Source organism: Engraulis encrasicolus, chromosome 5 (assembly GCF_034702125.1).
Source record: "Engraulis encrasicolus isolate BLACKSEA-1 chromosome 5, IST_EnEncr_1.0, whole genome shotgun sequence".
Taxonomy (NCBI): Eukaryota; Metazoa; Chordata; class Actinopteri; order Clupeiformes; family Engraulidae; genus Engraulis; species Engraulis encrasicolus.
In genome coordinates this window covers 10,727,075-10,751,065 of record NC_085861.1, presented here as the reverse complement: position 1 = coordinate 10,751,065, position 23,991 = coordinate 10,727,075, and the positions used below count along the sequence as shown (strand labels likewise).

General features: G+C 46.2%; 2 protein-coding genes across 5 annotated transcripts in view; both read left to right on the top strand.

Annotated features, from left to right (window-relative positions):
- The first annotated feature begins 717 nt into the window (after positions 1–717).
- On the top strand, positions 718–5,222 carry LOC134448955 (zinc transporter ZIP1-like). 2 transcript variants are annotated; one of them, XM_063198668.1, is made up of 4 exons: positions 718–777; positions 2,179–2,402; positions 2,702–2,832; positions 3,955–5,222. In XM_063198668.1, the coding sequence occupies exons 2-4, from the start codon at positions 2,264–2,266 to the stop codon at positions 4,714–4,716; spliced, it is 1,032 nt and encodes a 343-aa protein (XP_063054738.1). In that variant the 5' UTR covers positions 718–777; positions 2,179–2,263; the 3' UTR covers positions 4,717–5,222. The 2 variants fall into 2 exon arrangements, with proteins under 2 accessions (XP_063054738.1, XP_063054737.1); XM_063198667.1 differs by lacking the exon at positions 718–777 and adding an exon at positions 1,384–1,617.
- A 689-nt stretch (positions 5,223–5,911) lies between these two features.
- The window catches only part of LOC134448951 (CREB-regulated transcription coactivator 2), a 38,550-nt gene continuing 20,470 nt past the window's right edge, over positions 5,912–23,991 (top strand). For 2 of the 3 annotated variants that reach the window (XM_063198662.1, XM_063198661.1), the window contains exons 1-7: positions 5,912–6,121; positions 13,082–13,183; positions 14,113–14,226; positions 17,480–17,541; positions 21,159–21,227; positions 22,513–22,619; positions 23,754–23,780. In XM_063198662.1, coding sequence (XP_063054732.1) covers positions 5,948–6,121; positions 13,082–13,183; positions 14,113–14,226; positions 17,480–17,541; positions 21,159–21,227; positions 22,513–22,619; positions 23,754–23,780 — 655 coding nt within the window. In that variant the 5' untranslated portion in view covers positions 5,912–5,947. The remainder of the gene's footprint in view (positions 6,122–13,081; positions 13,184–14,112; positions 14,227–17,479; positions 17,542–21,158; positions 21,228–22,512; positions 22,620–23,753; positions 23,781–23,991) is intronic. The other variant, XM_063198663.1, reaches the window with a different exon arrangement.

The following is a 23,991-nucleotide window of genomic DNA, read 5'->3' as shown; positions in this document are numbered from 1 at the left end:
GGGGCACAGGTGAGTGCCACCTATCTATTCCTCAAAATAGATGTCTATCCCTCAGGAGGGTGAAATCCTGCCATGTCTTCCCGTTCCCCACACTGGTGACTTCAGTGAGCTTAGCTGATCCAAACATTTTCTTAATAGAATAAGATACCCCCAGACCCTGCCTACCCAATGCAAAAGACTGTGCTAAAGTTCGGTCTCCTAAGGGGGCGTTAAGTGATGGCTTGCCTAGTATGTGCACTACCACCATCTTCAGTGCGAAGGGAACTCCATTTATTCCCAACCTCTCCAAAGGTCTCCTAACCGTGGGTCTCCTAAAGGGCTGTTCCCCTGATGTCACATGGATCCAGGAAAAGTATGGGCTTGATGTATCTTACTCTTCTAAGAAAAGCTTTGGCTGATCTACCCATGGCCACCACGTGTATCTACCTGTACTGAGTGCTCATTACTCAGCTGACTGAGAGCAGAAGTGGACCATACTGCTGGGTTACTGCAGTAAACCAGAGACTGTTTATATATGGGAAACTGACTTGAGTATATACTCTCTCCAGCCTCCAGAACTAATCCAGAATTGATCCCTCCCTCTTCCTGTAGCATTGAAGATTTGAACCGGCAAGCATCCACTCCCAGCCTCCCTGTAGTCCTGAAGCAGAACATGTGGACTCCCTTGTTCAACATAACAGGCATGACAGCATTTATCTTTGCACACTCCTAATGTGATGATGATGATGGGCTTCAGCATCAGTCTTGGTTGGAGTGCGCCGTCTCCCAATTTTTGAGGTAACTGAAATGTGCAAGAAGAAGGCAACCAGATTTTTAAAAATGTGAAAGGTTTTTTTTTAAAATTATTGTTAATTGTTATTATTATTTTTCAAAAGCCTATAAAATGCAACTCAAACGTTCATGCCAAATATAACATGGGTAAAAGAAAACAACAATTTGCTCCATTGTCCATTGGTGGGCTATTATGAAAGGTGAAATTCCTGCAGTCCATTTATTTCAAGGCCTACCTACCAAGACTGCATCCAATGTCACACTGGATGTGTATAGGCTTAAATTGGGCTATAACATCATGAACATGTTTAGTCAAAGATTTTTATGAGTGCGTGCGTGTGAGTCTCCGTAGCCTATTAAACCAGTTATACATTTATAAATGCATGGAAATAATGCAGCAGGTAGGCTATGCCAAGCTTCCTCATCTTGTAAACATGTCAAACTACAGCTATTGTGGTAGCCTAAAGAAAATGGCATTGTTTTAAATCCCTGTTTGGAAGAGAGCAGCCTACTGGCAGCGCAGGCTTTCCGAGAAGACTAAAATGTATTCGGGATGGGAATGGGATCCCTCCCACCGCATGCCTACTCGGCTGTTCCTTCAGCTGACTGATGTAGGGGGGATTTGACTCACACTCGTTCCCGTAAAACAGGAACACACGGTCAAGGCGGTCCTAGAAGGGTAGCCTATACCGCTATTCTTCCAATGTACCAACAACGACGCATAAAAAATAACTTCTGTCGTCGGTAAAGGGCAAGTGGCCTACCTCTATGTTGTTCAACTATGTCCACTACACATGGAAGCAGCGGTTCAACTTAAGCCCACCAACAAACAGTCGACAAAGCGAAGTAAGTAGCTCTAGCGCTCAAACTTTTCTCAGGCATGGTTTAACGTCGTCGCTTGAACAACATCATGGCAAAGATAGGCCTACTTACTGTAAGATAGTTGTTCTCTGTTTTGTTTTTTTGTTTACTTTGTGAACAACTTAAACCTCTCTTGACTTACTAACACTTGATATTTGGGTGTTCATAGTAATGTCAGCTTCCGCGAGGACGGGATGACTTCACTTATAGGAACACTGCGGTTTCAACATCTCGCGCATTTGCGGACCCATCAAAAATCATGTTTGCATGTTTGGGCGTGCGCGTGCATGCTAGGACGCTGTGCTTATTCCTGTGTTCATTTGCATTTCACAGCAAGTAGATATTCAGCAAACTTTGGACATTGGGAGTTTTCACTGTTAACTTGTATTGGAAAAAATGCATGATTGTGCATGCAGGAGACTTATGGTGATGATGGTGGTGGTGGCTGTGTGTGTGTGTGTGTGTGCGTGTGTGTGCTGTCCTTCTCTTCACATCACTGTCATATTTCACAATCCATATGAAAACCACCTCTTGTCCTTCAAACAGTGCAATCCCTTGAGGCTAACTGAGAAACCAAAGAATTTGGAGCAAGAACTTCTTTAAGGGCCAATACTTAACTCGGGACTGGGAAATGGAGGAAGCATCTGCCACGATAGCTGGGCCAGAGATGAAGATAGTTGCCCTGTTTGTGCTTCTCTTTGCAACTCTCCTTTTCGGTGCTGCTCCCCTGTTTATTACAGGGCGGACAGGCCGCTGGGGCACCAACCCAGGTGAGGATATTATTGGCTGAAGGAATGCACATCTCACACACACACACACACACACGCACACACACACACACACACACACACACACACACACACACACACACACACACGCGCGCGTGCGCACTTTTTTTTGTCATTCATAACTCACAATCACTTGGCATGGCATTACAGCGATGTTTAGGATTCTGAATGTTTTTCTATTCTCATCCTAATAATTCTGATATTTAAAAAAAATCATAAGTCATAACTCACAATCATAACAAGTGTCCTTCCCATATGCATGTTGTGTTCCATTTCCACAGAGTTCCGCCGTAAAGGGTTGACTTACATGAGCTGCTTTGCTGGGGGGGTGTTTTTGGCCACCTGCTTCTTGGACCTGCTCCCTGACTATCTAGAAAAGGTCAACCGGGCGTTTCAAAATGCTGGCATTACGGTAAAGAACAATATTCAGAAAAGGTTGTAGCTACATAGACATACACGGGACTGACGACATAGTCAGTCCCTCCCGTGTATGTCTATGTCCTTTCATGGTATAAGAGAGAAAACATAATTTCAATTTCCTTGTATGTATGACCTGTGCATATGAAGAAACCGAGAATAAAAGCTGACTTGACTTGACATGACTTGACTACACTGGCACATTAGCTTTGGAATGAGCTGTCACAGACATAATCATCACAATGCCAATAATCCCTTTCATTTAAGCTGCGGTTGATCTGAACACACAGCATTTCTGAAATACAAAATAAAGACTTAGTAAGTAGTGTAAGTTTCATAATCACTAGACTGATAGCTTGACTTTTCAAAAGCTAAGGCTATAGGGTAAGCTTTGGAGAGATTTTCAACATTCAACTTGAACGAATGTAATTTATGACTAATGTGCATGTTGCATTTCTGATATCTCCTGTGTTCCACCACAGAAACATTGTATTAGTCACTGAACAAACTTTACTACCATAGTACTACAGCACTATGATCGTGTACAGGGCCTAATACAATACGACTTGGTCATTGCCATTCTGGTAACAGCTAATTTATTACAGGGGCAATGTCTTAAGGTATTAAAAACGTTCTCCAAGTAATCTCAGTCAAAAGCCACTTAAATGTTATCAAGTACTATTCAGGCCCAAAGAAAATTACACAGATTTTCAAGTTTACTTATTTCAGGCCTATACTGTAAAAATGAGAGCCTATTTTTTAATGACAAATGTACAATGATGTGGCTTTGTATCTTAATCTTTAAAGGTGCACTGTGTAATATTTTTAGTTGTTTATTTCCATAATTCATGCTGCTCATTCACACGTGTTACCTTTTTCATGAATACTTACCACCACCACCACTTTTGCATTTCTCCATGTTATCCATTTTGAATTACCAGAAATAGGATTTTTTTGTCTGTAAAACTTACTGTACTTTGGTCATACTAGTAAATATTAGTTTAGTTTATTACTTAGTAAATATTCATGAAAGGGTCAAATTGGGCAATATGCAGCACTCTGGCCACAATCCTACTCTGTGCACCTTTAATGTTTTCCACGTGTCCTCTCTCCGCAGCTGCATTTCCCCCTGCCTGAGTTCATCATGGCCATGGGCTTCTTCATGGTTCTTGTGATGGAGCAGATCGTCCTGGCCCTGCGAGATGAGTCGGGCAGCATCTCAGAGGAGAGGCAAGCTCTCCTGGTGGGCTCCTCCATCCAAGGCCAGTACCAGGACGAGGAACACCCAAGGCACACGCCACATCACCAAGTCGCGCCCTCCTTGTTGATCCACCACCACCACGCGAGCGCCATCCCCAGCAGACCAGGCCCCGCCGCCGGCGCCGGAGGAGATGGCGTACACCTCCACGTGGACTTAAACTCCCACTCCGCCATCCGCGCCTTCATCCTGGTCTTCTCGCTGTCGCTGCACTCGGTGTTCGAGGGGCTGGCCGTGGGGCTGCAGCAGGACGCGTGGCGCGTGCTGGAGACCAGCCTGGCCCTGCTGCTCCTCAAGAGCATCGTGGCCTTCAGCCTGTCCCTCAAGCTCATCCAGAGCCGACTGAGGCGCTCGGCCGTGGTGGGCAGCCTGCTGCTCTTCGCCCACATGTCACCACTTGGCATCGCACTGGGCATTGCCTTCACGGAGATGAAGACCATACCGCAGTACCAGCTGGCCGGTGCCACGCTGGAGGGACTGGCTGCGGGCACATTCGCCTACATCACCTTCATGGAGATCCTGCCGCACGAGCTCGGCTCCCCTAAGCACCGCATCCACAAGGTGGCGCTGTTGCTCACCGGATTCGCCGTGGTGACTGGAGTGCTGTTCATCAAGCTGTGAGGTGGTGAAGTGAGGGGCAGAGGATGTCTCGTGTCGACTGTTTTATTAGAGCATTTCACAGTTGTTGTGGACACAGTTAATGCAGTTAATTTTTTTTGGTGTAATTCTGAAATTACAGGATAGAGTGAATTCCTTCAATGGAGCTTGCACACCTCAGGAGAATGAGATGCAATACGTTTGAATGTATTTTTATGTACAGGGCCCACAGTAGCTGTTGTTTTGACTGACATTTGGGCAACGTTTTGTGAAGACGTAGCTGAAATTACAAAGTTACAATGTGTGTTAGTCCTAATGCACAATGCAAAAATATCCGTACCACCATACATTGCGTAATACCCTTAGTAGGCCTGCTATTTGTATTCATGAATTTAACATTAATTGATATGAATATGGTTTGTTTAAATTAGTCACAATTTAATAACTATTTCCGCATTCAGAGTATTATCATGTTATTTGGCCACTAAGTGGCTTTTGTCAGGTGTGTGAAAATAAAAAAGTAGACATACAATGGGTCATTTTTTGTCATGTCATATCTTGAACAGCAAATTCTCAGGAGAATTGTGTTGTCTTCTCACAAGTAGAAAGTATGGCCTACATCACCCCAAACACACACACTCACACTCTCTCTCTCTCACACACACACATCCCAAAGATTATAACAGGCTGTATTACCAAATTAGTAAATGGCCTAAATTAGTCTGGCATGTGTATTTTGTTTTTGAGAACAATGCATGTTTCACATAAGACTAAGATCCTTCTGAAGAATAATAGACTTGGATTTTGCCACTTTCCACATTTTCAACTAGACAGCCACAGCCTAAAGTAGGCTGCTTGACTGATAAGCCATGTGATCCTAAAGGTAGCGGTGTTAACGTCAGCAATAACACCATAATTTATAAATGTGAACAACAAGACTGGTCAAGCTGTAAATTAAACCAATAAACGGAAGTGGGTAGCCTACGTAGTGTGGTCTCGAGAGCATTAGGCCTATGTCTTTGTTTCAGCCTTGATATCCTGCGTTTTAAATGTTCCCCTGATGGCTACAAAGTATAACTACTGGTTAATTTGTGTTAGTTACACTGTTACAATGAAAGCGATCTGCTGACAGCCTAAAACTACAGATCCCAGAATGCCACAGCCAACTATCGAGATGGCTCTATTTTCTCCTCCCCTCTTGCCCTCTCGACAAGTCAGATCATCTCGGTGTGCGGCGAAGTCAGAGTTGTAGAACATGTCCGCCGCGAGTGCAAGCGGCTGCGGACCCGGACCAGGACCCAACACGGGTCCTGCGTCCGGGGTATCAAATCCGAGGAAGTTCAGCGAGAAAATTGCCCTGCATACACAGCGCCAGGCCGAGGAGACTGCTGCGTTTCAGGAGGTCATGATGGACATTACTTCAACTCGGGTTAGTAGTGGAGGGAACCGGGAACGAGCTGGAGGTAAGACAGGCCTCCCTGGGTATCCGCTTGAAAGCTCGCTAGCAAGCAGTGGACTCTCAAAAGAGCTTGCTAACCAGTCAGCCCAAGTGTTTTGCCGGACTGTCGGTTGACCATCATTACCAAGTTTCGGCTGATAAATTAACTGCAATCTTGACAGCTCGCTGAAGCAAGAGCTAGTTCTACCCACGTAGTACAACACTTGGCAGATATTTGCTGCTAACGTTAGCGAAGTAAAGCGTCTAGCGTTAGCCCTTATCAACAAGCTTCCAGTTGCATATTTTATTTTGACGGATGAGGAATGAGCACTCCTTAGCTTGCTAGCTGACTGGCATATTGTAAAAGGCGCATTTCAGTATGTCTAAACACTCAGTAGTTTTAGTCTCATTAGAACAACGTGTTGCTTTGATTAGAAATTAGTATAATGTCTGTCAGCTAGCTTACTTTTATTGGTCGTAGCTGTATGTGTACTTGTTAGCTATGCTACGGATACATTCAACAAGCTTCCATACATGTTCGCGGTGTTCGAAGAATCTGTTGACTGTCCCCACACGGTTTATGCCTTATATTGAAATTTCACTTCATTCACTTTTGTAAAGATTTTGGTACATGGCCTATTCGATAACAAATATAAACTGGCAAGTTGTCGTTGCCTAAATCCGGGGCGCATCATTGGCCACTGATATGTTGCTAGCTACTTTGTAAACTAATTTACAATGGAACTCAACTATGTCATTTTTTGCTATGGGTTCTGAACACATGCCGCTGCTGTCGGCTTGCTGAGACCTATTTTGTGTGTTCAGCACTGGCTGGCATGTGATTTGGATTACTGTAGAGGTACCTGTGGTGCATTTACACCATTCAGAGGCCGCTGTCATTGCCTCTGAGATGTCACAACGTCGCTGGTGTCAAATTTGACAAGTTGTGTGATGCGAGAGCAGATGGTGTATCATTCGCCCAATCGTCCGCGCGGTCTGTGTTTCCATCTGATGTGTTCGATCTCACTGTTCACGTCTCTTATAAGCATAAAACTGGCATGTTGAAATATTGTTGAATAAACTGGTTTCCATTCTGCAGTGATTAGTGAATATTGTTGAATGACCCATGGCATTTACATTTGCCTTTGTGCTATATAGGCCTACTTACATTTACAGTAGGCTATCTGTCACTGTGCTGCTGTTTTTCACCAGTCCATCCCAGTAGTGTCTTGAACGTGGAGAAACATGTAATTTATGAAAAGAAATGGCATGCATTTAGTTTTCCTACAAGTCCAGAAAGATAAGCTTTGTTCTTGCTTATGGGACTAAAAGGCTGGGCTGGTTGCAGAGGGATATGCATACACATGAGTTATGTACTCATGAGTATTTATGTTGTTGTATGCATTGTTGTGAATTTGTCTATCTTTGCAACACGTTATTGTGTGGCTGCCATGGTGCAATGGATATGGAATATGGATAGAATAAATCACAGGGTTGCAGGTTCAATCCCTTGCCTTTGAACAGGGCACCTCTCCTCAGTCAGCTTCAGGCACTGTAGCCAATACCCTGTGATGTCTGTAAGACGCTTCATGGATAAAAGCGTCAGTGTAATGTAATTATTGCCTAGGTCATGTCTTTGGGGGGCTGGCTGACGCGCTGAACCAGGAGAGATGGCTTGTGTTTATATTTTCTTCTGGGCATCTGTGACGGAGGTGTTCCTGCACAGTGTGTCCCCCTTGGGGCAGGGAACCTGCCACCTCGTCAACTACATCGTTTTGGGAATGGGAGGCACAGTACGAGACCGTTGAGCTATAAAGGGCCAGTCCGATAGCCCAACGCTACCACACTGTATTGAGGCTTCGGGAGGGAGGTTTACTAACGTTCCACGCCACACTCTGATGGTTAACACTTTAAGTAAACTTAGCCCCGCATTTCAAAGGTAGACTACCAGTTGTAGTACTTCGTTAATTGGTGGTGGTGGTGGGGGGGGGATGATAATGGATGAACACAGGCCAGCCAGTTTGTTAAATTCTAGAAACAATCTCTTCGGTATAACATTAATGGTTGCAGTTATGGGCCTGTCCTTCCTCCCATCCCGTCCCATCCCATCCCAGGGGGTCCTCCTGCTGCAGCCATGCTTGGTATGTGAAGGTTGCTCTAAATTAGTTTGATATCGCAGGCAGGCAGCGCAGGCTTTTTCTTTCTCTGTCTCGTCCTTGGCCTCGCAGCGCTGCTCCTCTGTCCTGATTCATTCTCGTGTGTATGTACTGTAGGTTCCCGCAGCCTTGCCGGCCTTTCTCTTTCTCTGTGTCTCATCCTTGGCTTGGCCTCTCACTGCTGCTCCTCTGTCCTGATTGATTCTCGTGTGTACACTGTAGGTTCCCGCAGCCTTTGCCATGTCCTCCTCGTGCCTTCCCTTCTCCATTTTGATGTACAGTTCAAATGTTGTTCCAGTGTCACTTTGCCCATCAGCACAAAGCAGCGCATTGTCGCTCGCTGTCATTCCTTTCTTTCTTTCTTTCTTTCTTTCGCTCCCTTGTTCATTCTCTTCTCTCCCTCCCTCCCTCCCTCCTCTCCTCCAGTCCTTTTGGTTCGAAAGGGGTTTTGGAATGCGAAGTGCCATTGGTCCGGGGCAATGCAAAACAATGGTGTGCTTGTGGTATGGTGATGCTGAGGGGGCTGTACATTAGAGTAGCAGCAGCAGCAGCAGTAGTGATCGCAGGCAGATTGGCTCCAACCAACGTGCCCACGGCTCCAGCTTCAGCTTCCAGCTCCTTCAGGGATGCATGATTGAGCCATTTCTCTTCTTTTGACAGGAGGCTGAATGCCTCTGTGCCTCTGTGACCCCTTGCCCTCCCCTCTATATATCCGTCCCGCCCCTCCGGCTCATGAAAGGACCCGCCGCCCCGGCCCCGGGTCATTCCGTGTGATTTCAAACTTTCTCTTGTCTGGTGCCTTCTTTAACGTGTTTTATTTTAAAGGATTTTTTTAGGGACTTTTTGTTTTTGCCTTTTTTCATAGTGAGATGACCTGAAATATCTGTGTGAGAGAGTGAAAGGGCAGGGTTGGGTCAACCTGCTGGAGTCGCCATAAACAAGTTTTCCATGTATTGTCTGTTGACTTAACACAGGGTGCCATCTAGCACCTCTATCTTCCTTAATGTTTGAGGCATTATCATTGTGCCATTTGAGGAGGGTTCGAAAGTGTCTGCCACATGGAAGACTCATGCCTGCTGATTTAATGTGTGTTTTATTCTCTGGAAGTGTCTTGTTGTGAGAGATTTCTATGGCTTGAGTTAATATGGAAAGAATATGGTGCTTTTCTGCAGAAGCGATTGAATTTTAGCCAGCTAAGGTTAACCTTTGGATAAACATAATGCCCAATCCTGTTCATGTTCGCTGTAGGGAGCTCCCATGGTCCATCTTATTGTGCAAACTGGGTTTTGACATCTCCTTTCCCCTCTGCGTAGTATATGTAGGGAAGCCGATGCATGTTGTTGCACGTCACCTTAGTCACTTTCATTGGAATTACCACATTACACTTTCAGTAAGTTTTTGCAGATGAGTTCTCAGTTCTCACGAAGCACTGTCTACTGTCTGGAGTATGAACACACATGGCCCTAAATTAACACCAGCCAACCGGCCAAATGCTGCAGCTGGACCAGTCCGATTGCCCAGCGCTACAATACTGTATGAGGCTTTGGGAGGGAGGTTTACTAACGTCCCATGCCACACTCCGTTACATATGGCCTCCGTTACGCCGCCAACTTCGGCTCAACATTGTTGTTGCACGTCACTTTAGTCAGTTTCATTGGAATTACTACATTACACTTTCAGTGAGTTTTTGCAGATGTGTTCTCACGAAGCACTGTCTAATGGACTATGAACACACAGGGCCCTAAATTAACACCAGCCAACAGACCAAATGCTGGTTAAAAATCAGTTTGGCTGGTAGAGAAGACCAATTTACTAGTAGCCATGTTGAGCCGTTAGTGAGTGTGTGTGTGCTCTGGCTAGTAAGATAATAAACATCTACTAACCATTTTGGCTGGTGATGAAAAAAGTTAATTTAGAGCCCTGTGAACAGACACCACAGCAGGATCAGCAGCATCGGATCAGGCTTCAGTGCAGCATTTCTCAACCCGTGGGTCGGGACCCAAAAGTGGCGTCGCGGAGGAGTCCTGGGTGGGTTCCAGAGCTGTGGCATAAAAATGTATTAATCCTCCATTCAGCAATAAAATGGTGAAAATGGTCAAAATTGAAGAAATATGCGGTATTGAATAAATGACTGTCATGTCGGAGTGAAACATGGTTATTTATTACTCCTCTCCACTAGTTGACAGACATTTTGTATGTCGGCATACAATGCAAATGCATGGCTGTATTTTTGATAATCAGGCTGCTTGATGATACAGACGGCGCAGCAACATAATGGGTTACAATGTAATGACCATAGAAAATTAGTCCCAAGACAATATCAGTTTATTGGGCCACTGCTTTAGTGCGCTGTAAAAGCTCAATGTTGTTTTGACATTCACCACAGCACTTTCCCTCTTATTTCACAAGCTGGATTGTTACCTCCGCCATTTTTTTTTGTCTGTCTGTCAGCAGGATAACTCAAAAACTTCTGTATGGAAGAAGAAATTTTGTGGAGCTTTTGGAAATGACAAATGGAACAAGTGATTAAAGTGATCACGATCCGGATCCAGTGTTTTTTTTTGTAAGTTATATTATAGACATAGGATTCCACAGCTTGTAGATGTTATGGCATGAGTGACCCCATGGCCTCAGCGGAGGATTGCACTCTGAGTGTTTCTAGGTTTTTTTTGTGTTTTTTTTTGCATTACTAACTTTAGCCTAAAACCAAACGTGAATAAAGTTTAAGTGAAATGGTCAGTGTGCAGGAGTTATTGTTTTTTTTTATTCAGCTACCTATGGGTCATCTTCAACTCACCTTCTAGCTGAGGTGTGTGAGGAAAAATCACAAGTTGCTCGATGTCATTTTTGTCAGCTGTTTAGGGAATGGCATGTGCTCATCGCCACTGTGCTTCATACGATACAATCGTAGCTGTATACATGTGTGTGCCTCACTGACGGACTGAGGTTGATCGACTACGTGCATTAGCCATTACAGTGTGGCTAGCTACCCGCAGATGAGTAAGCTATTTGGGATGAGGTGTGTGTGGGTGCATTCCAATATGCTACCTTGCGTCCTCCACTTGTGCTTGTGGCCTCACGTTTTGCTGATGCCCCGCCTCCGTGGAGTAAACAATTAAGTTTCCCCGCTGTTAGCCTAGCCACAACAATTTTTGGGGGACTATTGTTCATTCACCAACCAGTTTGCAAATGAGAAAATTACTTTACAATTGAGCTTTTGCGAGATATTGAAATATAATGCTGTTGTCAGTGATGTCATCACGACATATTACTTCCTGGTACGAGGCCACAAGCACAAGTGGAGGACGCAAGGTTGCATATTGGAACGCACTCTCTGTGTGTGTGTGTGTGTGTGTGTGTGTGTGTGTGTGTGTGTGTGTGTGTGTGTGTGTGTGTGTGTGTGTGTGTGTGTGTGTGTGTGTGTGTGTGTGTGTGTGTGTGTGTGTGTGTGTGTGTGTGTGTGTGTGGTCCTGAGGACAATTATTTGCTAAATTTGGGCATCATCATCCTCCTCTCCTCCCGTTGCCCTCGGTACAGCCGTGGTGGTGATGATGTGGTTGTTGCTGTGAGCTCTGCAGAAAGCCATTCACCAGCACCGCTGTCATCACACACTCAGCGACCCCCATGGAAGTGCTTTGTGGTGAATGTTCCAACTACTAACATGCATGCTTCTTTCACAATCCTCCCTCAATGGTCAGAGGAGTGCAAAGGGGGACCGAAGGCACACAGCATCTTAAACTTCTTCATTCATTTCGATACAAAAGAGTGACTTTTGATGTTGAAAAGAGAGATATCCTCCACACTCCCGTACTTCACAATCTGGTGGGTCATGGGAAAGGACTAGTGATTGCAGACAAAGGAGGGAGTCACCGGAGCATCTTCAGATGTGGAAATTTTACTGTTTCATTGGGCTTCAAGTGCCAAGACTAACGTTTCGACAATGTCACGTCTTCTGCAGTCAATATTGACTCTGAAGAAGACGTGACTGACAATGTTGAAACTTCAGTCTTGGCACTTGCCCAATAAAACAGTAAAATTTCCACATCTGAAGATGCTCCGGTCCGGTGACTTCCTTCTTTGTCTGAAGTGACTTTTGATGTTTTGATGTTCTTACCACATGTCTAGTGACTTAGCCATAGGTCGAATGGGCATATTGACTGTGTGACTGATTGACTGTTTCTCTTTGTTGGGACACTGATTATGATGCATCACTTGGGCAGACAAGTGGCTTTCTGACTTAGATGAGGTATTGTTGTGTGCAATACGTAGTGGATTGGGCTGAGGAAGTGACCAATCAACTGCACTGGTTGACCGTATTTGCATCTACCTTTTCATTTTTGAGGACCCCCTCGACAACAAGATATTATATCTCAAGGGGCTATGCCCCCAAGACCAATACATTTTCATTTAACTTTTCTTGAGGGCTGTTTGCATTGATATGGTACTCTACAGCATACACCATACTGCCTGCTCGCTGGGGTTTTCCCATGTGAGGTTGTCTTCTGACAGAGTGCAGGATTCTACAGCTAAAAGAAAGCAATACCTCTTGGCTTGTTGTGGTTGGGTGACTCATCTGTTTGGATGCTGTGTGTTCCTCTCCTCTCCTCTCCTCTCCTCTTCTCTTCTCTTCTCTTCTCTTCTCTTCTCTTCTCTTCTCTTCTCTTCTCTTCTCTTATCTTCTCTTCTCCCCTCTCCTCTTCTCTTCTCTTCTCTTCTCTTCTCTTCTCTTCTCTTCTCTTCTCTTCTCTTCTCTTCTCTTCTCTTCTCTTCTCTTCTCTCCTCTCCTCTCCTCCAGATCCAGGCTCAGAAGGTGCGTCTGGCCAGGACTCAGGGCCCGTACTATGGTGGCTCCCTGCCAAACGTTAACCAGATCGGGAGAAACGCGCACGACATACAGGTGAGCGCTGCGTGCTGTGTTGTGGTACATTTGTGACTGTGTGTGAAAAACTGAATGCAAGGGGCAGAAGAAAAAAACGTTGTCTGTGTCTGTGTGTGTTTTTATTTGAATGGGATTGGTTTGTTTTCAGCATAAATCTCACCTAGAAAAAAAAAACGGTGCCTGTTTTTTTTTCTTTGTTTCTTGCGGTTCTTGGTCCCTAATGAGTCCACACACCCGCTAATATATTTCCCTGCAGACCTTCAGCTAGTCAGACAACAACGCCTCATTATGGCACATAATCACCCTCCTCTCCTCACCCTCTGTTCTCTTCTCTCCTCACCCTCTCCCTCCTCTCCCTCTCTCTTCTGTCCTCTTCTCTCCTCTCCCTCTCTCTCCTCTCCCTTTCTCTTCTGTCCTCTCTTTTCCTTCTCCCTCTCTCTCCTCTCCCCTCCCGTCTCTCCATAACTCTCCTCTTTCCTCCTCTCTCTCTCTTTTTCACCTCACTCTCTGTTTTTTTCACCTCATTCTCTCTGTCTCATGCTCTCTCTGTCTCTCTCTGTCTCTCTCTCTCTCTCTCTCTCTCGTACACACGCACGCTCTTTCTGCCTCTCTGTGTCACTCTGCCTTTTCTGGGTCTCTGGGCCTCTTGGGGTATTCTCTTGCTCGCTCTCTCCCTCTCTCCCTCCCTCTTCATCCTTCTCGCTCTCATTTTTCTCCCTCTCTTTCTCTGGCTCTCTCCGTCTCTCCCTCTCATTTTCTCTCTCTGTCCTTGTCGTTTCCCTCTCCCCTCTCCCTCTCTCCCTCTGTTGTCCTCCCTCTCTCTCTCTCTCTCTCTCTCTCTCTCTCTCTCTCTCTCTCTCTCTCTCTCTCTCTCTCCCCCTCTCTCCCTCTGTTTTCCTCTCTCTCTCCCTCTGTTCTCCCCTCCCTCCCTCTCTTTCTCCTGGCAGGGTGCGTTCCACTCCACCCTGGACTCCAGCCGCTCCACTCGGCACCACGGCCTGGTGGAGAGGGTCCAGAGAGACAGACGCTTCATCTCCCCGAGCCGGCCCTACAGGAGACAAGTATCCTTCCTTTCCAGCCCACTGCCCTCAGAACAGCACAGCACAGCACAGCACAGTCCAGCAGGGCCCGGCCACATGGCCCACGACACACACACACACACACACACACACACACACACACACACACACACACACACACACACACACACAGACACAGACACAGACACACACACACACACACACACACACACACACACACACACACACACACACACACACACACACACTCGCCAGCCCCCTCACATGGACATACATGGCCTTACCAATGTTGCGGTGTTGTAGTGGCACAGTGTAGTGGCACAGTGTAAGTAGCACAGTGCGTTGCATGTTTCAGAAGGATGTGTTGTAAATACTTGCGTCCATTATGCCTTTGCAGTATGCACACAAGTATCTTTTCTTTTCTTGCCCACGCACAGCACAGTATAGCACGGCACAGCACAGCAAAGGACAATATAGCACAGCACAGAACTGTATAGCATATAACTGTACAGCACAGCATAGCACAGGACAGCACAGTATAGCACAGGGCAATGCAGCACTGTATAGCACAGCACAGTGTAACACATCACGGCACAGCACAGTATAACACAGCACGGCACAGCACAGTATAACACAGCACATCACAGTATAACACAGCACAGCACTGTATAACACAGCACAGTATAACACAGCACAGCACAGTATAACACAGCACAGTATAACACAGCACAGTATGACACAGCACAGCACAGCACAGCACTGTATAACACAGCACAGCACTGTATAACACAGCACAGCACTGTATAACACAGCACAGTATAACACAGCACAGTATAACACAGCACAGTATAACACAGCACAGTATAACACAGCACATCACAGTATAACACAGCACAGCACTGTATAACACAGCACAGCACTGTATAACACAGCACAGCACAGTATAACACAGCACAGTATAACACAGCACGGCACAGCACAGTATAACACAGCACGGCACAGCACAGTATAACACAGCACAGTATAACACAGCACGGCACAGCACAGCACATCACAGTATAACACAGCACATCACAGTATAACACAGCACAGCACATCACAGTATAACACAGCACAGCACATCACAGTATAACACAGCACATCACAGTATAACACAGCACATCACAGTATAACACAGCACATCACAGTATAACACAGCACAGCACAGTGAAACCACATTATAACACAGCACAGCACAGTATAACACAGCACATCACAGTATAACACAGCACAGCACAGTATAACACAGCACAGCACAGTATAACACGGCACAGCACAGTATAAGACGGCACAGCACAGTATAACACGGCACAGCACAGTATAACACGGCACAGCACAGTATAACACGGCACAGCACAGTATAACACAGCACAGCACAGTATAACACAGTACAGTATAACACAGCACAGTATAACACAGCACAGTATAACACAGCACAGTATAACACAGCACAGTATAACACAGCACAGTATAACACAGCACAGTATAACACAGCACAGTATAACACAGCACAGCACATTATAACACAGCACAGTATAACACAGCACAGCACAGTATAACACAACACAACACAGCACAGCACAGTATAACACAGCACAGCACAGCACGGTATAACATAGCACGGTATAACACAGCACAGTACAGCACAGCACAATATAACACAGCACAGTATAGCTCGGCACAGCACAGCACAGCACAGTATAGCACAGCATAACACAGCACAGCATAACACAGCACAGCATAACACAGCACAGCATAACACAGCACGGCACAGCACAGTATAACACAGCACAGTACAGTATAACACAGCACGGCACAGCACAGTATAACACAGCATAGCACAGCAGTGCCCTCATGGCCACTCAAGAGCCACCCGCCAGCTCAGGCCACTCACATCGGCCATGGCCTTGGCCTTACCATTGTTATAGCTTTGCAGATTGCGGTGCATTTAATAGTGCATTGCATGTTCCCATTCACCAGTCCACTCACATGGGCTACGGGCTTACTGTAATGTTGAGTCTACCTATTTAGTTGTCTGCGTTGCGTGTTTTTGTATTTGCTCACTTATGTTTGTTGAGTTGTTTACTTGTGTGTTTTCGTATTTGCTGTCTTGTGTTTGTTGAGTTGTTTACTTGTGTGTATTCGTATTTGCTGTCTTGTGTTTGTTGAGTTGTCTACTTGGGCGTGTATTTGTTGAGTTGTCTACTTGTGTGTATTTGTTTTTGCTGTCTTGTGTTTGTTGAGTTGTCTAGTTGTGTATACTTATGTTTGTAGAGTTGTAAGCCTGCGTGTTTTTGTTGAGTTGTCTACTTGTGTGTGTGTATTTGTACTTGCTGACTTATTGTTGTTGAGTTGTGTCTGCTTGTGTGTAGTGTTTTCGTATTTGCTGTAGTTATGTTTTTTGAGTTGTCTACTTGTGTGTGTTTGTACTTGTGTGTATTAAGGTCAGATTAGACTTCTGCAACTGCGCTCGTCAAAACTCGCGTGGGAGTGGCCACGAACCAACATTGTATTCATGCATCTGCGAGTTCTGCGAGGTCCGAGGTCTCGTCGCGAGCCACATTTGAAATTGCGCGATTAGGCTACTTTCACTACATTGAAAGCACTGCGGTCATTATTAAGCAATGTTGCTTTCTATCCCGGTTAGCTAGGTATTTTCACACAAATTGCAAAGGCAATGCAGTGGTAGTGGTATCATTATTTGACATACCCAGTCTGTTTTCACGAGCAGAAAATGCAAGCATGTAAAGACAGTTGATTCTGCCGATGTGTGTTTACATTCGGTGGAGGAACGGTAGTAAAACCGCAGGCATTGTGCCACGAGTGTTCAACTGATGCATTGTTTGTTACTTAGCTTGTAGCTTCGTGTAAACACATTTACACACAAGGCATTAATAAAGTTTTTAACAGAATACAGCTCTGCTCTTGCAAACTACTGGCATTGCGCTGCCACAAGAACAGAACAAGGAAGTAGGGAGACGACCAATCATAGCGCCTTTTTGTCTGCGTACTCCGCGTCCGTCCGACGGATAGTTAGATTTTTTTCGAGGCGCTCGACGACGGGCGCAGAGCCTCTGAGAGGGGGGCGTGGACTCGCATAGACAGAAAACGGACGGACGCAGATTCTATGCGTCCGAAGCATAAATCTAGCTTTAGTCTTTGCAGTCTTGTGTTTGTTGAGTTGTCTGCATGTGTGTGTATTTGCTGACTTGTGGTCCTTGACTGAGTGTCTCAGGTGGATGCCTCCCACTGCAGCTCATCGTACCTGTCGCCGCCGCCCGACCCCAGCTGGAGGAGGTAAAGGCCCCCACGGGGCACCGCAACGCCCCTACGCCCCATCCCCCATCCCCCACCCCCATCGGGACGACTCCACTCCGCTCCGCTCCTAACTGCGCTCCTCCTACCCACACCAGTTGTTTTGCTGCCTCACCTTACCTGCCTGTGTCTCTGAGGCATCCTGGCGTACTGTAGTGAACGCAGCTGTCTTAATGTTAGGGCACTATGCTATACTAAGAAGCTGGTTCAGGAGTAAACCATTAAGTTAAGAGGTAAATCATCTATTAGAAGAGCCTGATGTCCAAGAAAATTAGGACTCCACTCCAGGCTCTTCTATTAGAAGAGTTACCTCTTAAAGGACCAGTTCAGTCAATTTCAATATGCTGTTGTATTGCTCACGCTACCCTTGACTTGTCAGTACCCGGCTGACGCCACATTTTTCGGCTCAGCCCTTTCCGAGATACGAGCAATTCTAATGGGGGCAGCGTTTGTTTACATTTAAAAAAAAATGAAACATAGGCCAACTCCAAATATTTTCCCAAAAGGTACTGCTGTTTGCTAGTTGTCTGCTGATGTTTTATAACCTTTTGGATGTTTTTGGGAATAAATAAAAATGTTTTTTTGAAATGTAAACAAAGAGCTGCCCCCATTACAATGACAAGGATCTCAGAAACGGCTGAAGAAGAAGAAGAAGAAGAAGAAGAAAAAATCTCAGGCACTGACAAGTCCAAGGTAGTGTGAGCATTATAACTGCATGTTGAAATTGACTGAACTGTCCCTTTAACTTCACCTGGTTTACTCCTGAACCAGCGGCTTGGTATTCCCCTCTGGTTGGGTTGAGCTGCGTTGCGCTAAACTAACACCCAGCGGAACTAACAGCACACGGCTTGTCGTCTTCTTCTTCGTTTTCTCTTCTTCTTGCCTTATCTCTTTTGTTCTACATTAGCCCTGACCTCATTTGCCTTGCCAAACAAACAAACAAACAAAATGACCTCTTGGTTGGCATTCTTCGTTTGTATTTATTTTTGTTCTTTATTTTCTTCCTTCCTTTTGATGTGCTGACTCCTTTCGTTCTTTCATCAGCTGGGAAGAAGGATGTGTATTTATTTACATACCGATACTTTCTGTTCAATTTTTTTTTTTTTTTTTCACTTTTAATGCTGTAATCCTTTCGCTTCTACTAAAACTAAAAAATAGGACCCAAAACTAAACAAAACCCATGTCAGAGAGGAGGAGACTGATAGCCTGATAGATGTGTTTTGAATCAAAGCGGGCAGGGCTTTGAGGGAAGGTTGTTCTCATCAACAGTCTTCGGATGTATTCTGCATCGAGGCCAGACTAAATTAGACATCCACATTTAGTCTGGTTTATCAGGCTAGGAGACTGGCTGACTTAGGATGATGCAGAACCTTTTTCATCTCAGGGTGTCTACCTGCCCTCGGCCTCCGTTCTGCATCGATATCAATTTCTCCTCTTAGCCAGGTGCTGCAATTTTGTCTCTGCCACGGATGCTGTTTGGCTGGCCAGCCTTCGCTGTCGAAACCTGAGCTCCATGGCAGCAGCAGCCTCTCGGAAACAGTGTTTTCAGCTCTTTTTTTGTGGGGTTGCGTTGGTTGGTGGGGTTGGTGAGGTTCAGTTGGTGGGGGGTGGGGGTGGAGTGGGTGTGGGCGGGGCCGGATTAACGCAAAGGCTAGGTATGGCTGCAGCCTGGGAGCCCCCCACCTGCTAGGGGGCCCCTGATTGATCAAAAGTGCAAAAAATGACAGAATTATGACAAGATGCAATATTGAAAAATTCATATCTCATGTTGAGTAGACATGTCATCCTTAATTCCTAGCATGTAATTATGACGCTGTCTATGTAAATATGTTGTGAAATTTGCTTTCCGGGGGTCCCCACAGCAACCTGTAGCCCAAGGGGCCGTAGGCTACCTTAATCCGGCCCTGTGTGTGGGTGTGGGGAGGTGTCAGTGATGGAGGGGGGGGTGCGCGGCCGGCTGACGAGCTGCTGTGCTTTGGGGAAACAAGGAGACGATCAATCAGTATCCACTAAAAGTCTTGCGGGCCGCAGCGGCGCAGCATTGTGATGCATCAGCATCAGCAGTCGGCCGTTCCGCGCTACACTGCGCTACACTGCGTTGGCCCCCGCTGCATTGGCTGAGCTCAGCGCTGCTCAGCTCAGCGGTGATTCACGACCACTGTAAATCCAACACCACTTCATTCCCAATGGCTAGCACCCCCCCTCCCCCTTAGCCATGCATGATGTCATTCGTTCGTAGATTAGTTAGTTCATTCGTTCTGCGTATTTGCGAACACACACACCCACACACACACCCACCAAGCCCTCCCCTCTCTCATCTTCTCCCACGTGTCGTGCCATGTGCGTTGTGAAATTCGCAGGTGCACGGTACTGTAGTTCGATGAACATGGCTGTTGTGGATGAACTATTAAGTATTCTCGCTTCTTTTTGTCTCTCTACGGCACAGAAACGCACAGACGGACAAAAAATTCCAAATGTTGAAAGGCATCATCAATTAAGCGGGAGACTGTTATTTTAAATTCTCTCTCTCTCTCACACACACATACACAGCAAGCACACACACACACACACACACACACACATACACATACACAGCACACACACACACACACACACACACACACATACACATACACAGCAAGCACACTCTTGTTACACACACACACACACACACACACACACACACACACGCACTCACACACACACAGCAAGCACACTCTTGCTACACACACGCGCGCACAGACACACATACGTACACACACTCTTTCTACACACACACACACACGTACACACACACACGTACACACACACACGTACACACACACACACACACACTCACACACTCCTGCTCCACACAGCCCTCACATACGTGTTCCCTGACGTGGTGAGTCATGAAGCAGAGTAGACTTCACACACACACACACGCCCCTTGGAACAGAACACTCCGTTGAGGCTTTGCATTTCATTGGAAAGGTTGTTAAAGTGTCAGTGCTGAGTCCATCCTCGGACGTCGCCGTTGTGTACTGTTGGACCGGGCTCAGGAATGATGCCTTGGCAGAGGCAGACAGAAAAGGGGCGAGGGCAGCATGCCTGTAGCCAGCCAGGCAGCGCCCTCCTAGTGGCGCAACACCTTCAGCGTTGCTTCTTAGTCAGGCCAGGAGCAATACAAATATCGTTTCTGAGCTCCAGAAAAATTGGGAACTCCTCCCACTTTATCGGGAAGCAAACAAACTGTAGCGAACCATGGGAGGCGGGTCAACCATGCCGTTTGTGGAAATGTTAATTGTTATGCTCTTGGTCAGACCAAGTCTCGGAAGAGATTTGAAAGTCGATGATAGTCAGGCTAGTTTGCCTGCCCTGCTTCTCCTCCACTCTTTTAATGTCAGTGTCCCTCTCTCTGAACACGGCTCCTCTTCCTCCTCCTCTTCCCCCCCCTCCTCCTCCTCCTCCTCATTTTCTTTGCTTACGATGCTTTCAGTCGTCTTTTTTTTTTTTTGGTCAATTCTCCTTCTTCCCACCCACTTACTTACCTACCTCTTGCCTACTCTTCTTCTTGTGGTCTTTGGAAAATAACGGGCGTTTTTCTGTCAATCACGAAGGAACTGGTCCGGCACTTTCCCCTCGGACAAAAGCCAGTTGTTCCACCTCCCCACCACTGCACTGAACAGGTGAATCATCCCATCTATTCTCCAGCTTTACAGTACTCTCTCGCACCGCAATAACGCAATAAAAGCAAACCCAGCGGTGGGTGGCACCTCTTTCAAACGCCACAGGGACTGAACGCATTACAGTACGTTACGAGGGGCCCGTTGTAACGAGCGTCCTAGGACCCTTCATTTTAGTCCTAACCGCATTGCTTGGACAAGATTGGACGCCGGCCGGCGTTTTTGAAGTGAATGAATTGGTCATGCTTTTACTTTTGACCTTTTGAACAGGGGATGTGGATGTGCTGGGTTGACCTTAAAACATTTCGTTCCACCCCCCTTACTGGGTTGTCTCTCCTACCTACCATGTGGTGTGTGTGTGTGTGTGTGTTTATTTTGTTTTATTTTCTCTTGTTAAAAGCTTTGCACACATTTCCAAGGTGGATCCAAAGCTTGTTGTAATCTTGTTCCAGGGTTCCAGGCATATTTACGTGTTTATTTATTTATTTTTCATTTGAGTTGCTGTTTCCTTATTATGCCCTAGGCACAAATGTCCCCTGTATTGAACCAAAACATGTCACTGTGTGTGTATGTGTGACTTCACCCCCTGCCTCACCTCCACCCCAACTCCATCCCCACCCCACCCCAACTCCAGCCACATGCTGTCCAGTTATGCTCATCCCTTTACCCTCTGCCCATCTGCTCATCCCCCTCTCCTGTTATCCATCCATACCTCCCTCCCTCCCTCCATCCATCCTACCTCTACCCTTGACCATTATGAATCCATCCATCCATCCAGTTATGCATTCCATCTCCCTCCATTCTACCTCTACCCTTGACCATCATCCATCCATCCATCCATCCATCCATCCAGTTTTCCATCTCCCTCCATCCTACCTCTACCCATGACCATTATCCATCCTTTCATCTCCTTTCATCCTACCCCTACACTGCCTCTCTCTCCTCCCCTCCTTCCCTCCTCCTTCCCTTCCCTTCCCTCCTCTCCTCTCCTCTCTTCTCCTCTCCTCTCCTCTCCTCTCCTCTCCTCTCCTCTCCTCTCCTCTCCTCTCCTCTCCTCTCCTCTCTCTGCTCCCCTCCCGTACCATACTCCCCTCCACCCTTTCTCCTCTCCTCCCTTTCTCCTCTCCTCCTCTATCCCCTTCCCTCATTTCATCCTTCCCTCCTCCTCTCCTCCCCTCCTCCTCTCCTCCTCCCATCCTCCTTCCTTGTGGCCTGTGTTCTTGTAAGCCTCTACCATCTGCTGTGCTGCTCTGCTCCTCATCCCTAACTAACCTGTTCCTCTGCACAGGACCAACTCGGACTCCGCCCTGCACACCAGCGTCATGAACCCCCCAGGGGGCGCTGGGGACCCCTTCGGCACTGCCCACACGCTCACCCCTCAGCCCAGACGCACCGGTGAGACCGTCCTTCTCTCTCTCTCTCTCTCTCTCTCTGTCTCTCTCTCTCTCTCTCTCTCTCTCTCTCTCTCTCTCTCTCTCTGTCTCTCTCTCTCTCTCTCTCTCTCTCTCTCTCTCTAGTACTGCTTTCAAGCTGACAATAACCGTGTCCGTGCCCGTACCCACACCATTAAAGGGGTATGCCACTATTTTGGGGCTTAATACAGTTAAAATCGTTGGCTGGGGTTTATAAAGGTGGTAAAGTGTCTTATTTTTCATGTAAGCCGTTGTCTTGTTTTAAGACAAGTTAAAAGAGGGAGCATGTCGCTAAGCTAGTGAAAGTCAATGGATCCGTGTATCATGTAGCAATGCTACATGGATGCATTGACTTTCACTAGCTTAGCGACATACTCCCTCTTTTAACTTGTCTTAAAGCAACGCTTCACATGAAAAATAAGACACTTTACCACCTTTATAAACCCCAGCCAACGATTTTAACTGTATTAAGCCCCAAAATAGTGGCACACCCCTTTAAGTGCTGACCTGCGAACCACGCACATTCATACCGGGCGCTTAACTTTTCCGCATGTGACCGTTTTTTACCCGGATGAACCTGTTGATGTCCATGTTGTCGTCGCGGTTCACAAAGAAAAAACAAGTATTTTTCGTTTCGCATCATGAACCAACTTTCCGGTTCCTGAATGCTCAGACTTGCGCCATAATCGTGACAGCCGGTTCGAGATTAGGTGCAGGAACGGGTACCAGCACTGAACACACCCTCTGTGTCAGGCAAAACGCCACACATATGATGGCTCATTTCAAAAGGGACAGTAGTACAACCAGTCGGTCAGGATGGTTTGGTACTAATGAGATCTGCCTTTTGATTTATTCATTTTTTAACTTCAAACCAGATTAAAAATAGACCTCAGGTCTTTGGTCTCCAGCTGTTTTTTTCCCTTCCTTATTGCAAAGCTCTGTAGGTGAATATTGGACTGTTTGGGCAGAGCGTTTAGGGATTTTCATTTATTTTCTTTTTTTCAGAAAGAAATGTCATTTGCTATACAGGGCCCAAATAGAAATTGGTAGTTTTGGTGGACGACCCAGGCAGTGTTTTGTGTGTGTGTTGACTGTTTTTGTCTGTTTTGTCACACAGGGCTCGCGGAAGCAGACGGCCGCAGAAGTAAGTTATCCAGCACAATCATAATAATAACTAGAAATGCACTCAGAGAGTGCAGACCTCCGCCAAGGAAGTTGTATGATGGAATATTGGACTACTGTGTGTAACGCCCTAATTTTTGTCAAGTCTCTCTGACTTGTTTTTGTGGAGTTTGAAAATGGAATGTGAAAATTCACCCTATCCTGCAATATCCTGCCCTCTTCCTGAATTTAAA

Bases quoted from the DNA above. Each gene is read 5' to 3' on its own strand.
- LOC134448955 (XM_063198668.1), top strand. From the start codon at position 2,264: ATGGAGGAAGCATCTGCCACGATAGCTGGGCCAGAGATGAAGATAGTT. The intron at 2,403-2,701 runs GTGAGGATATTA...CCATTTCCACAG, and splicing joins CCGCTGGGGCACCAACCCAG to AGTTCCGCCGTAAAGGGTTG. The intron at 2,833-3,954 runs GTAAAGAACAAT...CTCTCTCCGCAG, and splicing joins TTCAAAATGCTGGCATTACG to CTGCATTTCCCCCTGCCTGA.